General features: G+C 36.6%; 1 protein-coding gene across 3 annotated transcripts in view; it reads left to right on the top strand.

The window, feature by feature from the left end:
• LOC135638753 (uncharacterized) overlaps positions 1-20,505 on the top strand; it is a 77,347-nt gene that overhangs the window by 19,448 nt on the left and 37,394 nt on the right. For all 3 annotated transcript variants that reach the window (XM_065152089.1, XM_065152088.1, XM_065152087.1), the window contains 5 exons: positions 944-1,054; positions 2,655-2,818; positions 5,447-5,525; positions 5,610-5,708; positions 7,492-7,548. In XM_065152089.1, coding sequence (XP_065008161.1) covers positions 944-1,054; positions 2,655-2,818; positions 5,447-5,525; positions 5,610-5,708; positions 7,492-7,548 — 510 coding nt within the window. The remainder of the gene's footprint in view (positions 1-943; positions 1,055-2,654; positions 2,819-5,446; positions 5,526-5,609; positions 5,709-7,491; positions 7,549-20,505) is intronic.

Genomic DNA, 20,505 nt, shown 5'->3' with positions numbered 1-20,505 from the left:
TTTGCAAAGAGTTACAAGTAGGAATCCAAACTCAAAAACAGATATTTCTCCAAGTTTTTAACAAGGAAATTTTTTTTGTTTTTATCGGGGGATTTCAATTATGGGAATTATGCGTGAAAATTTATAAATTCTAGGTTTTGGAAGTTCCATGGGTACCGCTTGGAACCAAAAACCTGGGTTATTAATAGGGTGGGAAGTTCCATAGGGAACTTGGCTTTGGATTTGGAGGGAAGGATTTGGATAATGGGATATTGAGAGTGGGTTCTGAGAGTGGAACTTTCTGGATGTGATTTTGAGGATGTGTGGCCAAAATTCCACTATTTCATCGAAAATCCCTATGAAACCTCTCTACTAGATGAGGCTTTTGTTATTAGACATCTACCAACTGGTCCAACTAGTTTTTCCTGGGTAACAGTCCATACCCCTTGCTTGTTATAAGGAAAGGAATGTTGAGTTACTTTGGTATATATATGTATTAGGCTTTTTATTTTTTCTTGAGGAAAAATGCCTCAATTTCTTTAAAGTCAGTGGGTCAGTCTAAAGACCTTTATAGCAAACTGTTGCTGAGGCCTAGAAGTTGAGCCAGAAAAGAAGCTAATAACTTTGATTGAGGTGAAAACTCCTGTGCTAGTGCATAAAAGAGGTACCTAATGTTTCTTTAACAGTGTAATTGTCATATAGCTTTTCATTGTGCAGCTTGTTTATTCTCTCATCTAAACTTTTATTGTTGTTTATCGTATGCACAAGTATATTACAGTTTTTGCTTATCCTTTTCTTTCTATCTTTGCTTATGTTACTATCTGAGAGACACATATAGATATACAATTAACAGAGAAAGATATCAGTTACTCAAGTTTATTTTCAGTTAATTTTTTATTTTAGTGATGGTTTTATTCTTAGAGTGGGTTTGTAACTGTTTTTTTTCTTTTTGTTAACATTTCAGATTGAAGAAAATGTACAAAGTAAGCAGCATTTGTCAGAGTTGCAGAAGTACTTGCAAGATATGATTAAAACTCTTAATTTGGACAATGATGCTCTTTCTACATTTTCTGTGGTACTATTCTATAATTTAGTTTAAGATTTGGCCAATAAGATTTAGCCTTAATTATTCTTACTCCCAGAAATATTTTGTGTAGTAATATCAGAACTTTTTTTTTCTCCGATGTATGGTTGATAGTGCCAAAGTTTTTCTGACACAAAGAAGGGTTTATGGTTTAGTTCTTAACAACCATGCAGTGTGGAAGAAACGAAAAGCAAGATGAACCATCTCCTTGTATGATAAACTAGACATTCTTGTAACCTCACTGCCCATTGACAGCTGTAATGCACCGAGCAACAAATGTCATGACAAACCATTATTAGGAACTCCACAATTAATTATTTTATAAAAGTTTCTCGTCTTTTTAATAAAAAGATTGGCATATGCTATCAATCTTCTTCCAACAAGATGGTGAGATTGGAATGCTATGTGATAACCAGAATGCTAAGAAATATTTCTTTTAAAGAGGGGATGCAACTATGGATCTTACTGATCAACCTCTTGAAAGATTCCTTATTTACTGAAAGTGGCAATACTGTCACAGATAATATAATAATTAACTCATTGAGAAAGCTGGTTGGCCTGATACCATAATATATTCACCCAAATTTCTAGGTAGTTTATGTAAGGATTTAAAGACCAGTCCCTAACAGATACCATACATTCTTACAGGATGGGTTAGAAAATATAAAAATATTTCTATATTTGAATTACTCTGCTATGGTTGTACCTTATACCTGTTTGGCGTTTGGGTCAGCATTTACCTGTCAGTACAATTAATTTAAATTATTGATTAAGAAATGAAGGTTGTGTGTGTACCTTGCATTGCCATCTTTGTAACTGATCTTTAACCTTTAGCCACAAAGTATAACTCAGAACCAAATGCTCCATGCATGTATTGCCTATTTTGAACATACTGCTCTATGCTGGCTGGGATGATTTGAGCTTGGGATTCTGAACGGAAACTATTTTCAAAGGCAGACAATACTAGTAAAATTTTTAGTGAGGCACATAGACCAAATAATTCAGATATAAATAACAACTTTATAATTGTTGGGTTTGGTGTTGATTTGCAACTCTCTTGTTAGGTATTATGATATGTCTCTATGACACAATTTACTTTTTATATGATAATAATACCAGAGTTAAGGCATCTCTCGAGTGTACTAGCTAACTAGACTATCAAGCAATCAAAAGAACTAAAGTGCACGTTCCATGGCTTTCACAATTTTCATTTTTTTCAATTTCATATTCACATTCCATTATCTGCTGTGATTATAATTTCCTGTTAAATGATAAATTGATTTTTTGTGCTTGCAGCAGATTAACTTAAAATTTCGATGGACTTCAAACTGTTACTGGGCTTCAAATTTTATATTTGTAATTGATCACCCATAAATGGATATGAATAGTTGAGTAATTTTGTCAAAATAGCAGCTTAAGCTGCTATGTGCTGATGATTTGGGTATGTCTTGAGTACTGAGACAACCTTTGCCAAATTGGAAAATCTTTGAGAAATTTTATTCAGGAATATTCCAGTTTAATTCCCCCTAATGATTATATTTAAGATTTCTCTATCATCCCTTGACATGGAAATTTTATTTTATTTATGCAGATTACAGATGCTATATATGCTTGGGGGTATATTCCAAGGTTTGGTGAACTGCTTGGCAAGAAGATTGAGCTAGATCCTTCACTAATGCTCATTCTGCATATGTTTTTTCTTAAGTTTCAGAGATGGGTAGATGCACCATTATTACGGGTTGCACAAAATGAAAGGTTTTACTGCAGACAATTAATACATCTTCTTTCTTTCTGTGTACATATTGTGCATCTTTTTCTCATGTAGCTTGATTACTATATTTAGTATTTTATATTGGAGTTACTCCACAATGGCACAGTATCATGGATTCAAAAATCACTTCACATGTAGGTAGGTTGTCTGCATATTGACCTTTTCATATTCCTTCATGATGGAAGTCTTATGGCACTGGCTTCCTCTATAACTTTACAAGAATCCCATTTAGAATTAAGTACTGCTGCAGTGCTGCTTATATTTGATTTTACAAGAAGCCCCGTTAGAATTAAGTACTGCTGCAGTGCCGCTTATATTTGATTTTACAAGAAGCCCCTTTAGAATTAAGTACTGCTGCTGTGTTGCTTATATTTGATTTTACAAGAAGCCCCTTTAGAATTAAGTACTGCTGCTGTGTTGCTTATATTTGATTTTACAAGAAGCCCCTTTGGGTATATATATGCAAATAGACCTTCTTTGATGGGGCATATATGCCAAAAACCTAAAGAAAATCAATCTATGCTGCAGTTTTCACATTAGAGTTCCAGAACAGAAAAAATTATCATCTTAATGCTTGATTAATAAATTATTAAAAAAGGACATGGTGGCCTTTGGACTTCATGATGATATTGTCTTTGAACGATCTAATTTGTGAATAAAATCTGTATTGCCAATCCCAAGTGGCTAAAAAAATGATTGTATATATTAATTTAATATTTTTGTGGAATATGAGCTTGACTTATTCACACATGTTTGCATAAGCTTTTTTTTATATGTAATAGTACTAGATAAGACCGGAGAACTTATCGCCTTGAGGATAAGTTCGGGATCGGATTGATTTACAGTATTAGTGAAATTGTCTTATATTCTTTAGACCAAGGTTTGAAATATCGTACCGTACCAGCATTTCGACATTCGCTCGGTGTGGTACGATACAGTATATCGAGCGGTATACCATTCGGTATACCGCTTGGTTTATATATATATATATATATATATATATATATATAATTCGGTGATGTCGCCTCATTTATATATATATATTATTTATATATAAAAGAATTTTTTATATATAAAATATTTTTATAAAAGGCGACGTTGCCTTTAAAAAAAAAGAAAAAAAAAAAAATATATATATATATATATACCTATACCATCCGGTAACAGGCGGTCTGTGTACCGGTCGGCTAACGGACCGGTACGTACCGCCCGGTATGAGTGGCATTATTCGAAACTACATAACTTGCTTTAGACACTTTTGATGAAGATTATTTGGTGCATAAATTAACAATAGCAAGTCAGCAACTAAAGGTGCCATAACCAGGAGAAGTTAAAGGAGAAAAGGGTCTTGGGTAGAAATACTAGAAATAATGTACAAAGAGATTATGTCTCTTGTTTGCTGGAGCTTTAAACAATCACGCCAATAATCTTTCTTTTCAGTATATAGAATATCATTGAAGGGGATCCATGTAGACAACTTCGAATGTTGCTGTTTAATTTCCTGCTATACTATACCATGTAAATTAAAAAATTCCAAAGCTTATGTTATTATAGAATAACTGGCTAGCGATTCTCTCTTTTAACTCGGAATGTTGATTTGGTGGTTCTTTTATGTCTTTGTGCTCCTCTTTTACTTGCAAGGATTACAATACCGAATGATACCGCTCGTACCGGGCGGTATGTACCGGTCTGCTAGCAGACCAATACGCGGATCGCCAGCTACTAGGCTATACCATTGATCTAGCCCTTTATTGGATGATACGAGGTTGTATCAGGTGGTAACGATCGATATTTCGACTGATACCACCGAAAACAGGTCAGTAACGGTCGATTTCAATTGTCGTTGCCTGCTACTGGGTGGTATCAGCTTGGCTGCAGCCTGGCTATGACGAGGGAAGAAGAAGCATCGAGGGAGAAGAGAGAGAAGGTGCTCAAAGAAGAGGGAAAAGAAGAGAGAGAATCGGGAGAACCTCAACGCTTCTCGATTCGATGCGGCCCTCTCTCGATGATCCCGATTTAGGAGGTAATGGAGAGGTGGCAGCTCGGCTTCTTCTTCGCCGCGTTTTTCGCCGACTACCGGAGATGCCTGCGGCTTTCACCGCGTTCTTTGCTGAAGGCCTTAATGTCTACGACCTTTGACGTCTTTACTAAATGCATCAGATGAGGAGAAGACCGCGTTCTTCTCTTTGTCTGACACGAGGAGAAGAAAAGGGGGCAACGCCCTCGAGGCAGCATATGCCTCCTTTTTTTAATTTGAATTTTATATTTTTATATATTGATTTTTTATATTTTTATATTATATACATATACATGTACCAAGCGGTATGCCTGCACTGTACCATACCGAGCAAAGCTTGATACACTGGTACGATATGAAATTACGAACCTTGCTTGCTTGTACTTAATTTTTAGGCCCCTAGTAATCTTTTGCACTTAATGTCACACATATGTCCGTTTAGAAATGTTGTATAGCACTTTTAAGTTCTAACCAACCGATAGTCATTCTATTTCATGTCTTATTTCTCTTCCATGTTTTTTCCTTTTCCAAGTTTTCAATTTTTAGGTGTTACTAAGTACTTATTAATGATTTTCTGTTATCTTTGAAATCTCAGTCCAGATCTTCCCTGTGTCTCAAATTTTTATTCGTCACAGTTTGCGGCTCAGATATGTACAGCTTTGGATACTCTACCTGTTAGTTCTTCTTTGTGATACTGTCTTGAGTTTCTTGTTTAACCAACCAATACTTTTTTTATCTTACACTTGTTTTGTTTGTAGGTTTTACTGCTTGAAATATTTAAGGAAGATGGAATACAAAATCAGTCATTTTATTCAGTAAATCGTATAGACAAAGATAAGCTTGAAGATCTTATGCTGGTATTGGTTCTATGTGCGAAATTATATTTATCACTTTTCCTATTAATTAACATATTGGATAGTATGTTATGGTTGTCAATTGTTAGTTCTACCACAACAAGATTTGCAGTTTGTGTTGTTGATTCTCATGGTTTTCTCCATTAGGTAATATGTTTTTTGTAGTTTTTGCTGTGGTTTTGAACCTCCTACTTTTGGCTAGTGCAAAAGTAGAATGATCTGAAGCCTGAATACCTATACATGTTTAATTATTAGAAGGTAATTAATAATTTCAAGCAGCTGCTGATCTTTGGTACACCTTGTTCCTGGACTTGTATGCATGGATTAATTTGAAAATTGTTTTTCTGTTCCTTCTAAACCGTGCTAAATATTCCTCCATAATGTCAGCTATTGTGGAATTTCAGTAGCAGTCTTATGATCAACTTGTTATTGAGAAATTAATTGTAATGATGCTCACTAAGTATCTTGAAAATATAAGCGCCCATCCCTCTTAAATTGGCTCATATAAGTTGTCTTCTTCCTTAACGAGAAGCCATGATCATTAGGCTTAACATCAAGAAAGAGACTTACGTTTTGGCACTTTACAAAAGGATGGTTTCCTTACGTTCTAAGCAGAATATGATTTGGTCTTAACTTCCATGATCATTGGACTTAACAAGGAACAGTTACCTTCTGGTGAGTCTTTGGTGGGATTATCGATACGCACAAAGAACTTTGTTGAGCTCTCTGTTCATATAGCCAAGAGACATGCTACAGCAACATCTTAGTTCTCAATTTTTTTCACTAGAAGCAACCATCATGACCAGGCTGCCTGGTTACGGTAGTCAATAAACTTTGTCATTGGCTCTATGCAATGAGTTCTGTTGCCTCAGTAATATCAACCATTACATGGATGCTAAAAGTGTATCCCTGCATAGAGAGCAGAATATCTGCTGTTTTGTCAAAAGTCTGCAGAAACTATTTTTTTTCTGATTTTTTTATTATTAACAAATAAGGGAGAGATAGAAGTAAGACTGTGCTATATTGTTTTTCTTAAATCTTTTTGCTTATTGAATTTTAACTTAGATCTTCAAGGGAGTTCAAGTTCCACAAATAGTATTTTAAACAGATCACTAGGCAACTTGTCCATTCCTCATACTCACAGCTACCCAAACCTCAATTTCTTAATGGTAAATATGAAAATGTCCAATTAAAATTTATTAGAACAAATTAACTTGATTAACTCAAACCCTTCCAAAAGATAAAATATTGAATTTTCTCTTTGCACTTGTCTCATCATCAATTATGAGAAGATTTTCAAAGAAGCTAAGTTTATGCTTCTTCTCTGTTGACTCAATAATTAGATGCTTTAACATTTGACTTTTGTGTTTTCTGAAGGTGCATGCTTTAATATATTATTATCTTAAGATAATCACAAGAATCTTCAAATCAGTTGCTTCTGAAGATTATATAGAAAGGACTCAGATGCAATATCTTTTTACTTGAATGACCATCTTTCATAAAATTGAGAAACTAATTCTGATCAAATTGAGAAATATATATTAATGTAGTATGGTTACTTATTTACATAAACAATATTTGGGGTTGATTACATGAATCATTTCCCATTATTGAGCTTCATTGATGGAAATATAATTAGTTGAATTATGAGTCAGCCAATCTCCTTTTGTTGTTTTTGATATATGTTATGTCAGGCTTTTCTCTACCACTTCTTGCATGACTAATTCTACTTAAATCTTTTTCCTATTAAATTAAAGTATTGTTTATCTTGCTGCCGGTTTTATAGTTGGATAAGCAGCTTAAGTCAGGAAGGGCAGTCAATAAGGCATCTATTATATCACAGGTAATTGTTGTTCCTTTTTATTGAGAAATGTATTGGAATTGCATGTGTATGATTCAGTAAATATGCAGCTGCTGCTATCAGTTAAAAGGCAGATAAAGATTAGGAATTTCTTTGTGCTACAAGTCAGGATAACATTTGATGATCTGCTGTAGCTGGCAAAGTGGTTAAATACTCCAAAGCTTCTTCTTTGGCATCAATGTTTCTGAACATATCCTTTGCCATAGACTTGTGACATGTTTGGTTTTCCAATTGTATAATCATCTAATCTCATAGTGTGTGAAACTTTTTGACTGATAATATGATAGATGACCTTGATAATGATAAGATTATTGTATTTCATTTATTACAGAAGAAGAAACTTTACTAGCCTTACCAATTACTATAGTCAAGTGAGCATTGTCATGATTTATATATAATGGCAAGTGGTGGGTCGACAGGTTTTGCCTGAGTCGTGTGATACCTTTGTATGTTCGTCCACAAAGGATCACTACCGGTACGATTCTTCTTCTTGGATCTTGGAGTCAGGATGTAGACCCCAACATTTCGATCCTAAGAGAGTAGGAGAGAGAGAGGAAAGGAGAAAGCAACGAAGAGGATAGGGTTATGCATCTCGAGGCTGGATAGGTACGTGGGAGGGTGGCAAACCTCGCTGAGAGGGATGCATGGGCGGTGGAGGAGGGCGACCAAGCGATGGGCGTCGGTGCAAAAGGTGATTAGAGGAGCAGGATTGAGAGAGAGAGAGAGAGAGAGAGAGAGGAGATAGTGAGAGGGAGGGATGGGGTTGTGTGTCTCAAGGCTGAACAAGTGCATGGGAGGGCAGCAGAGCTCATTGGGAGGGACATGGCGGCAGCTGAGGAGGGCGACCAAGCGACGAGTTATCACGAACTTAGCTGGTTTTGCCTAAGTCGTGCGGCACCCTTGCGTGTCCGTCCACAAAGGTTAGCCTCCCCGAAGCCTCCCATTGTCCCTTAGGACCAACAAAAGAGAGAACGGGTTAGAGAGAACGCCTCAATCGGGATCTACAAGCAAACATCTCTGAAAAACACTTCATAGACAATGCAAATTACAAACAGACTTTACAAGCTTTGAACAATTGCACAACAAAGGGTAAAATGGTCCATTACAGACCGAAAATCTCTCACACGTGTCCACATGACACAACCTTTATTTACAAGCCTAAAGAGGCCACCAACCCAACTAAAATGGGACTATTAAACCTTCGGCTGCCCCTCTACATGCTGTACAAGGCATGAACATGCCAAAAGACACGGACATACATAAGCATTACATCAAACACCTTGTTTAAAAGTTTGTCCGTGACATTCTCCCCCACTTATTCCTTCGACGTCCTCGTTGAAGCCTTTGTGGACACTGCAGCTACAATGCGCCTCTTGGCTCCTAGCTGCTCTCCGCTGCTGTTTTTGAGTAGTCGAACCTTTGATCCGCCATGCTGCTTCAACTCACCAATAACTCTGACTCTGGTGTAGGGTTGGCTGAGTTGTGTTGATCCTTGTTGATTCCTGCGGATCCCCCAGATGAAGGAAAAGACCATCCTTACTGCGCCAGTCTCTCAAATGCCTCATGCTGTAACATCCCCCATTTTTAAAAATTTAGTAAAAGGTTTGTTTATAAAAATAAGGATTATTTAATAATTATTTTATATTAAATGATATTATATTAAAGGTTTATGGCTAGGGACCTAAGAGTAAATATTAGAAGTTTGATATAATTTATGAAAGATTCAGATTTAAGTTAAAAAAAAAAAAAAATAATATAGTGGACATGTGTCACTAACTAACATAAGGTTGTGCCACTTATCTTTGCTCTAAAGATGACACCTAGCCCCTTTCATGCATGCATGACACCTTGCAACTTTTATATTAGCCAAAACCTAAATAATTAGATGAAAGGTTAAAGAAAACAAACCTGAAGAGTTGCAGCCAACGTGAGTTTGAGAGAAGAAGAAGAAGAAGAAGAAGAAGAAGAAGAAGAGCTTGAGGTTTTTCATCAATTTTCTCACATTTGGGATTCAAATAATTTGAAGGCAAGTGTTCTAACCTCTTCCTACAGAATTCCTAATCTTTGTTTTCCTTTTAATTCTTCATAATGCAAAAGATTTCAGCTTAGTACCAAACCGTTCTTTCCTTTTGATACAAATCCATGAATCTGAAATTTTTCGGTAATCTGACCTCTATTCAATGTTTCGGTCATAACATTTTGTAATAAACTCTGATTTAGACAAAACCTGTTCCATTTGAAAGTAGACAAGAAAATCTTTATTTTGATATAAAGATCGAATGATTTGGAGTTTAAATGCCTACTAAGACTTCTGTTCAAATTAACCCTACAGATTCTGCAAAATAAGGACCGAAATTTCTGACCTCTTGTTGCTTAACTACTTATAACTTTCTGTTGTGAACTCAGATTCATACAAAGTATGTTTTATTCGAAGCTCGACTCAAAATTCTTTCTGTATATACCTGATTTGAAATTTTTGGAGTACAATTGCTAACTGAAACACCTGCTTTCATCGACCCTATGGATTCAGTAAAACAGAGCTAATATTTTCAGATCCTTCGCTACGAAATTATCTGTAACTCCCGGTTGTAAATTCCATATCTTGTAAAACTTGATTTGCATAAAACTAGATTGACAAAGCTTTCTAATGACACCTATTTTGTATAAATTGGAGCATAATTGGTTATCCAAATAGTTCATACAATGTTCCTATCAAATTCTGCCAGAATCGAGCTTTGGTCGATTTCGGCTTTCCTTGTTACCTTCCTTTGGAATTCGATTTTGGCAAAAACTCTTACTTCAGTTAAGCTTTGCATTATTATCTTAAATTCCTGTATACTTTAGTCCTTTATTTATTTGTATATCTGCAGCTATCATCTAAAGTTCATGTTTGCATCGTAATTCGGCACATGCATCCCATTGTTCCGCATTTGCTTTTGAAATGTGCCTCTTCCAGTTTCATTTCGTTGGCCATTGTATTCACCTAACTTTCTTATTTCAATTGAGCTATATGTGATTTCTTGAAATCCTTGTATGCTCTTGCTTTTGCTTCCTTTCAAATCTGAATATACTTGTGAAAGATTATTGCTTACTTCGGATTGACTCGTAAAGGCACATGTACGCTTTGTTGTTCCGCGTGTGCTTCCGATATATGCTGCTTATTGTTAAAACCGCCCTCTTGTACTCTGGTGTGTGGGATTGTCTGGACCCTTGCCAGAAATGGTAAAGGATATGCGCTTGTTGCCCGCTATGTGGGATCCCGCTATGTGGGATATGCGCTTGTTGCCCGCTATGTGGGTATGACTTATGTTTGTTGGTCATTCAGAAATGGATGGACCATATTATGTTATGATCCCACTTCACCTTCTATGTGTTTGATATGATATCCAAAGCTTTGGCTATGTTTCTATGCATGCTTTGGATAAGAATGAAATGAATGCATCGTTATGTGACATTTGAGCTTCTATTCATGTTTTGTTCTTTGATATATTTTCGAAATGTTATAAGTCTTTATTATACCTTGAAAGCTACCATATATCATCGTATGCTCCTTATGCCAATGATATGCTCCAATTATCTTTCCTCGATTGTATAAACAAAACGTGCTTCGAACGAAATGACATCGTAATTCTGCATTCATGGTATCCAAAATGCTCCTTACGTCCTTGTTATGCCTTGAAATTACCATATGTCATCGATATGCTCCTTATGCCAATGATATGCTCCAATTATCTTTCCTCGATTGTATAAACAAAACGTGCTTCGAACGAAATGACATCGTAATTCTGCATTCATGGTATCCAAAATGCTCCTTACGTCTTTGTTATGCCTTGAAATTACCATATGTCAATGATATGCTCTTTATGCCAAAGATATGCTCCAATTACCTTTCCTCGATTGTATGAATAAAACGTGCTTTGAACGATATGATATCGAAATTCTGCATTCAAACAAAACATGCTACTGTTTCATCCTGTATCTCTGCCTTGTATTTTGATACCTCATTTGTTTGAAAACTGTCCTCTTTGCTATGGATATGTTAGTCATTTGCTGAGCTTTATATGCTCACCCCGTTGCTATATAAATTTTTCAGGATAGCTTATCGCTCACTAAAATGTGTAAATTGGGTTGAGGCAGTGGAAGACTAGAAGATTTTGGGGCAAATATTTTGTACTTGATAGGTTGATGTTGTATAAGTTCTTTTTGGGTATAATGAAATATCAATGACAAATCTAGATTGATGTATCTTGTAAATATTTGATAAGTACCTCTTACGTCAGGATTTTGGAAATGTTAAGTCTAAACTGGGTACTGATATAAACATGTAGTATATGTTGGTTTTGTGATTGCAATAATTGCTGCGCTTATGGATTTATGATATAGTTATGGTTTAGTTAAGTTGCTTTTGGATTTTAAGAATCATCTAGTGACATGATGTATGATTATAAACTGCACAGGTTTTGTGAATTGTGGATTGTAGAGGTGAATGACTTGAATGTTTTTCTTAGTGACCTCAAATGTGTGATTGGATCCTGGATTGTTTGTTGAATTAAATATTATTAATCTTGAATTAGGTTCACACCTCCTAAATGAGAATTAAATTCGGCGGGGGGGGGGGGGCGTGACAGAGTGGTATCAGAGCATGGTTTGAGGTTCACTAAAATATTTGATACGTGGACGTGCAAAATATATTGAGGTCTAGTGAACTATAGTGATTGGTGAAAATTTTCTTTGATGCATTTTTGGAATTTAGGATGACGAGGACATTTAGTCCTCCTACTTAATCTGCTTTTGATTAAAGAAGTACGATAAAAGGGTTGATCGAGGATATTAAATCAGAGTAGCGCAGTAGAAGCGTGGTGAACCTAATACATTGGTAGTAGAAAAATAGATGATGTGATTGGAGAAGATATTTGATGCACGAAATTATTCTGATGATCAAATGAATTTCTAGAGTTCAAGGACAGCAATAGAAAGGACAAGTTTACTAAAAAAAAAAAAAAAATGAAAAAAAAAAAAAAAAAGATTAGAAATGATTCTGAATGTGATAATAAGAGGGTCAAGACATCATCGATTTGAAAAGGGAAGTTACCACAAAAGATTTAATCATGTGTATGATGCAAGTTAAATTATGAAATAAGTTTGTATTTGTAGGTGACTGAAGCCTATTTTGCTTATAAAAATTTGGATCATAAAATGAAAGACTGCCCTTTGGACAAGAAGAAAGAATCACTGCCGCATAAATCATCAGCCCATGTCAGAGTGTATGTTATCACGGAATATGATTCTAAAGCTTATGAATTAGTGGTCGAAGGTACTATTCATGGTTCTGAAAGAATGCAAATATTTGTTTGACCATGTGTCTCATCTATGATTTGAATTACAATATTTTGCTTATCACATGGGCATTCAACCTAAATCACTGGATTATATGCTATATGTAAATACAGCTATTGGGGATTGTTTGATAACAAACTCGATCTGGTTATCTTGTTTGATTTCTATTGGAGAACACGAACTTCTTGCTGATTTGGTTCTCCTAGATATTTGGAGTTTTGATATTATACTAAGTATGAATTGACTATCTTCCAATCATACCAGTATAGATTGTTATACAAAATGATCACTTTTTGCATACTAGATCATCCCATCTTTTATTTTGAGAGTATTGGGCATGATTTTACCTCCTTGCCTGATGTATTTCCAAATGACTTGCTAGGTTTACCTCCAGATAGAGAGGGTGAATTACTATTGATTTGGTCCCCGGGACAACCCCAATATCTAAGCCTCCTTACGGAATGACACCACTTGAGCTAGAGGAATTGAAAAAGGAACTACAAGAACTATTAGATAAGGATTTCATTCGACTCAGTGTTCACCGTTGGGTGCTCCGGTGCTATTAGTTAAGAAGAAGGATGGAACATTAAGGCTTTGTATTGATTATAGACAATTGAATCAGGTGACCATAAAAAAAAAAAACAAGTATCCCCTACCTAGAATTGATGATTTGTTTGATCAATTGTAGGGTACACAAGTATTCTCCAAGATTGATTTAAGGTCAGGTTACTATCAGTTGAAGATCATGAAGGAGGATATTCCAAAAACAGCTTTTAGAACTCGATATGGTCACTATGAATTCTTAGTGATGCCTTTTGGTTTAACTAATGCCCCTGCAGCTTTTATGGAAGCTGTTGTTAAGTGGGAAATACCAACAAACGTGACAGAAGTTAGAAGCTTCTTGGGCATGACGGGTTATTATAGGAGATTTGTGGAGGGATTTTCTTGAATCACTCAACCTCTCGCCAAACTCACTCAAAAGAATGTGAAATTTGTATGGGGTAATGATTGTGAGCAAAGTTTTCAAGAGTTAAAAAGGAGATTGACTAGTGCCCCTATTCTCACTATTCCAAGTGGTGATGAGGGATTTATGGTTTACACTGATGCCTCAAGAAAGGGCCTTGGATGTGTTTTGATGCAAGAAAGGAAAGTGATTGCTTATACTTCTAGACAGCTAAAGAGTTGTGAACTGAATTATCCAACTCATGATTTGGAATTGGCAGCAATTGTTTTTGCTCTAAAGATTTGGAGGCATTACTTGTATGGACGAACATTTGAAATCTTTACTGATCATAAGCGTTTAAAGTATATTTTTACTCAAAAAGAGTTAAACATGAGACAGCGGAGATGGATAGAACTTTTAAAGGATTATGATTGTACCATTCGTTACCACCCGGGTAAAGCTAATGTTATAGCATAGGCCCTTAGTAGAAAATCTATAAGTTTTATAGCGACCTTGGTTGTGAAGCAATGGAAGTTATTAGAAGAGAATTATGATTTGAATGTTGAGAAAAGGGCAAGACTCAATGATATTAATGGCCTCCATCCAAGTGCAATCTGATCTCATTCAACAAATTAAAGGAGGACAACTACGTGATCGACGCTTGATCTGCTTAAGGAATGAAGTAGAAAAGGGATTGAAACTGAATTTTCGAGTTTCAGAGGATGGCCTATTGAGATTAAGGAATAGAATATATGTTCCAAATGACTCAGATATCAAAAATCAAATCCTGAGAGATGGTCATAATTCAAAGTACACCATGCATCCTGGTAGCACTAAGATGTATAAAGATCTCCAAAGTCATTATTGGTGAGAAGGCATGAAGAAGGAGATTGCAATATATGTTTCAAAGTGTTTGACTTGTCAGCAAATCAAAGCAGAACACCAAAGACCTGGAGGTTTGTTGCAACCTTTAGATATTCCTGAATGGAAATGTGAATGTATTGCCATGAACTTTATTTCAGGACTACCCCGAACTTCTAGAAAGCATGATGTTATTTGGGTTATCATTAATAGGTTAACGAAATCTGCATATTTCCTACCGATCAATATAACTTATTCTTTTGATAGGCTTGCAGATTTATATATATAAATGAAATAGTAAGACTTCATGGTATTCCAAAGGAGATAATCTCTGACAGAGACTCCAGATTTCTATCTAGATTTTGGAGAAGGTTATAGAAATCTATTAGCACTAAAGTCAAGTTTAGCACTGCTTATCACCCTCAAATTGATGGTCAATCAGAAAGAACCATTCAAACACTTGAGGATTTGCTTCGAGCCTATGTTATGGATTGGAAAGGTGAATGGGATAAAGATATCTCTCTTATTGAGTTCACTTACAATAATAGTTATCATTCAAATATTCAGATGGCTCCTTATGAAGCTTTATATGGGCGAAAGTGTAGGATGCCTATATGTTGGGAAGAAATTGGCGACAGAAAGTATATACCTGATCCCTCTCATATCATTAAGTATGAGTCGATGGTGATTGATAAAGACTTGTCTTATGTGGAAGAGCCCACTTAGATTGTTGATAAAAAAAAGAAAAGATCTTGAGGAATCGGGTTATCCCTCTAGTTAAAGTGATCTGGAGATATCATTCTGGAGAGGAAACAACTTGGGAGCTTGAGGAAGAAATTATGAAAGCTTATCCTCATCTTTTCGTCGAATGAGGTATGATAAATTTAGAGGACTAAATTTTTTTTTAAGGAGGGGAGAGTGTAACATCCCCCATTTTTAAAAATTTAGTAAAAGGTTTGTTTATAAAAATAAGGATTATTTAATAATTATTTTATATTAAATGATATTATATTAAAGGTTTATGGCTAGGGACCTAAGAGTAAATATTAGAAGTTTGATATAATTTATGAAAGATTCAGATTTAAGTTAAAAAAAAAAAAAAAAATAATATAGTGGACATGTGTCACTAACTAACATAAGGTTGTGCCACTTATCTTTGCTCTAAAGATGACACCTAGCCCCTTTCATGCATGCATGACACCTTGCAACTTTTATATTAGCCAAAACCTAAATAATTAGATGAAAGGTTAAAGAAAACAAACCTGAAGAGTTGCAGCCAACGTGAGTTTGAGAGAAGAAGAAGAAGAAGAAGAAGAAGAAGAAGAAGAAGAAGAGCTTGAGGTTTTTCATCAATTTTCTCACATTTGGGATTCAAATAATTTGAAGGCAAGTGTTCTAACCTCTTCCTACAGAATTCCTAATCTTTGTTTTCCTTTTAATTCTTCATAATGCAAAAGATTTCAGCTTAGTACCAAACCGTTCTTTCCTTTTGATACAAATCCATGAATCTGAAATTTTTCGGTAATCTGACCTCTATTCAATGTTTCGGTCATAACATTTTGTAATAAACTCTGATTTAGACAAAACCTGTTCCATTTGAAAGTAGACAAGAAAATCTTTATTTTGATATAAAGATCGAATGATTTGGAGTTTAAATGCCTACTAAGACTTCTGTTCAAATTAACCCTACAGATTCTGCAAAATAAGGACCGAAATTTCTGACCTCTTGTTGCTTAACTACTTATAACTTTCTGTTGTGAACTCAGATTCATACAAAGTATGTTTTATTCGAAGCTTGACTCAAAATTCTTTCTGTATATACCTGATTTGAAATTTTTGGAGTACAATTGCTAACTGAAACACCTGCTTTCATCGACCCTATGGATTCAGTAAAACAGAGCTAATATTTTCAGATCCTTCGCTACGAAATTATCTGTAACTCCCGGTTGTAAATTCCATATCTTGTAAAACTTGATTTGCATAAAACTAGATTGACAAAGCTTTCTAATGACACCTATTTTGTATAAATTGGAGCATAATTGGTTATCCAAATAGTTCATACAATGTTCCTATCAAATTCTGCCAGAATCGAGCTTTGGTCGATTTCGGCTTTCCTTGTTACCTTCCTTTGGAATTCGATTTTGGCAAAAACTCTTACTTCAGTTAAGCTTTGCATTATTATCTTAAATTCCTGTATACTTTAGTCCTTTATTTATTTGTATATCTGCAGCTATCATCTAAAGTTCATGTTTGCATCGTAATTCGGCACATGCATCCCATTGTTCCATATTTGCTTTTGAAATGTGCCTCTTCCAGTTTCATTTCGTTGGCCATTGTATTCACCTAACTTTCTTATTTCAATTGAGCTATATGTGATTTCTTGAAATCCTTGTATGCTCTTGCTTTTGCTTCCTTTCAAATCTGAATATACTTGTGAAAGATTATTGCTTACTTCGGATTGACTCGTAAAGGCACATGTACGCTTTGTTGTTCCGCGTGTGCTTCCGATATATGCTGCTTATTGTTAAAACTGCCCTCTTGTACTCTGGTGTGTGGGATTGTCTGGACCCTTGCCAGAAATGGTAAAGGATATGCGCTTGTTGCCCGTTATGTGGGATCCCGCTATGTGGGATATGCGCTTGTTGCCCGCTATGTGGGTATGACTTATGTTTGTTGGTCATTCAGAAATGGATGGACCATATTATGTTATGATCCCACTTCACCTTCTATGTGTTTGATATGATATCCAAAGCTTTGGCTATGTTTCTATGCATGCTTTGGATAAGAATGAAATGAATGCATCGTTATGTGACATTTGAGCTTCTATTCATGTTTTGTTCTTTGATATATTTTCGAAATGTTATAAGTCTTTATTATACCTTGAAAGCTACCATATATCATCGTATGCTCCTTATGCCAATGATATGCTCCAATTATCTTTCCTCGATTGTATAAACAAAACGTGCTTCGAACGAAATGACATCGTAATTCTGCATTCATGGTATCCAAAATGCTCCTTACGTCCTTGTTATGCCTTGAAATTACCATATGTCATCGATATGCTCCTTATGCCAATGATATGCTCCAATTATCTTTCCTCGATTGTATAAACAAAACGTGCTTCGAACGAAATGACATCGTAATTCTGCATTCATGGTATCCAAAATGCTCCTTACGTCTTTGTTATGCCTTGAAATTACCATATGTCAATGATATGCTCTTTATGCCAAAGATATGCTCCAATTACCTTTCCTCGATTGTATGAATAAAACGTGCTTTGAACGATATGATATCGAAATTCTGCATTCAAACAAAACATGCTACTATTTCATCCTGTATCTCTGCCTTGTATTTTGATACCTCATTTGTTTGAAAACTGTCCTCTTTGCTATGGATATGTTAGTCATTTGCTGAGCTTTATATGCTCACCCCGTTGCTATATAAATTTTTCAGGATAGCTTATCGCTCACTAAAATGTGTAAATTGGGTTGAGGCAGTGGAAGACTAGAAGATTTTGGGGCAAATATTTTGTACTTGATAGGTTGATGTTGTATAAGTTCTTTTTGGGTATAATGAAATATCAATGACAAATCTAGATTGATGTATCTTGTAAATATTTGATAAGTACCTCTTACGTCAGGATTTTGGAAATGTTAAGTCTAAACTGGGTACTGATATAAACATGTAGTATATGTTGGTTTTGTGATTGCAATAATTGCTGCGCTTATGGATTTATGATATAGTTATGGTTTAGTTAAGTTGCTTTTGGATTTTAAGAATCATCTAGTGACATGATGTATGATTATAAACTGCACAGGTTTTGTGAATTGTGGATTGTAGAGGTGAATGACTTGAATGTTTTTCTTAGTGACCTCAAATGTGTGATTGGATCCTGGATTGTTTGTTGAATTAAATATTATTAATCTTGAATTAGGTTCACACCTCCTAAATGAGAATAAAATTCGGGGGGGGCGTGACACATGCTGCTTGAACTGGGTGGATGCTTGTTGGAGCTTTAACGAGCATCGTCTCGCAAACTTCTGAAGTTTTGGGTCCTTCCTCCACAAAATTTGCTCATTGACTCTTCTTTCACTTAGTTGTCACATCCAAGTAGGTTCACATCACTTCCGCTTTCGATTGGCATTTCGTTGGGAAATGAAGCGGACAATCTACTCTCAGTAGCATTGATCACCGTTGGTGAGGATTTGACAACTATTGTATTCCATTATCTTCGAAGGGTCTTTGAACTTGTGCAGAGCTCCTCTTCTGGATAGATAAGAGAATTGGGGTACTCGGTTTCGCCCATTCTCTTAAGAGTTGAGAAGGCAAAGGTTACTTGACTTCGCCCGCCTCCCCGAGATTGTGCTCCATGCATCGAGCTGGTTATTGGCCTTCGCCTGCTCTTTGCTCACACTTTTGAAGCACTTGAAGTGTTTCCACTCCTTGCGTTGAGTTATCTACTGTGATTCACCTTCTCAATGCCATCGAACTTCTGGAATGCAGGAAGTTTTCACCCCAACTTAGAGTAATTCTCTCATAGGTTTGGTCGCCTCTGCGTCTTACGAAGTTCCTCGGCCTCTGCCCTTCAGCCTTGTCTCGGTACTTGGAGATTGCCTCTATATGCTCCACTTCCTCGGCCCCTTTCACGACCAAGCGCTCTCCCTCCATGAGAGCAAGGGATCAATGACTTTCACGGAAGTCCCGCCTCTGCGGTACCATGGTGCTGCCATGCCCATGGCACTACTATCCGTCGCCTCGCATCTGCATCCCTTTTCTTTACAATCAGTAGATATGTCTCCGTGGCACTCCTCTGAGTCCACCTCTATTCTAACTGATGCTTGATTTTGGGTAGCTATGTCCCTCTTGACTCGTCGTCACTTCCTCGCCCCTTTCGACCCCCTGCTTCAACACCTCTGTGTTCTCCAAGCAGTCCGTTTGGTCGATGGAAAGACAAACTGCAACTCCCATGCATGGCCTCTGCCATCGCAATATAGGGTTTGCACCGATTCTGTTCTCCTTAGCTTCCTTGGTAGCAACGTTCGCTTACTCGGCCTTGTCCTCTGACTTGCCGGGCTCCCTTAAGCGAATATGGGCTCTGGAGCAGTCCAACTCTCCAGCTGCTTCGATCATACCTCTGTATGATCAAGTCCCTCCCATGGAACTCACTGGTAGTTGCATTCGAACTTTTCCCTTGGTGGAACCCAGCCCCCATATGCTGATGACCAAGGCTTTCATCCGATGCAAAATTCGATACACGCACGGGAGACCCGCCTTTGCGGTACCATGGCCTTCACTCATTAAATCCATAGCCCTTTTTGCTGTCGTGTTGTTCACCGAAGTGGAGCTTCCAGTAGCTCTCGATTATACCTCCATATGATCTAGTCCCTCCCGGGACTATGTCGTGTGTATCGCATTGCCACGAACTATTCCACCACGATCCGTTGCACCATGTCGCCTCCTGGTGACATCTCAATTGCATTCTGATCCTTGTGGAATAAACTCGAATTGTGAACCCTCCATGTGTGGCAATCGACCTTCATCCACCCACTCTTGGGTCACACCTAGGTGAAGCACCGCTCTAGGACAGTCCGTCGCCTAGTAGCTCCCGAAGTCCACTGACTTCACTGTAATTTGTGCACCATTGTCTGGATCCTGGGCCTCTGCCCCTACCAGCACAATCTCCGCTATGCACCGCTTCCTTCATGGCAACTTGAATGGCAACACTGTGGCATATTCTTCAAGAGTACCCACCTCTGCGTCCTCTTACCCCGTGCTAAGGTCTTTTGAACCCAACTTCG

The sequence above is a fragment of the Musa acuminata genome, chromosome BXJ3-5, assembly GCF_036884655.1.
Source record: "Musa acuminata AAA Group cultivar baxijiao chromosome BXJ3-5, Cavendish_Baxijiao_AAA, whole genome shotgun sequence".
Lineage (NCBI taxonomy): Eukaryota > Viridiplantae > Streptophyta > Magnoliopsida > Zingiberales > Musaceae > Musa > Musa acuminata.
This window is presented reverse-complemented; position numbering and strand designations above follow the sequence as displayed.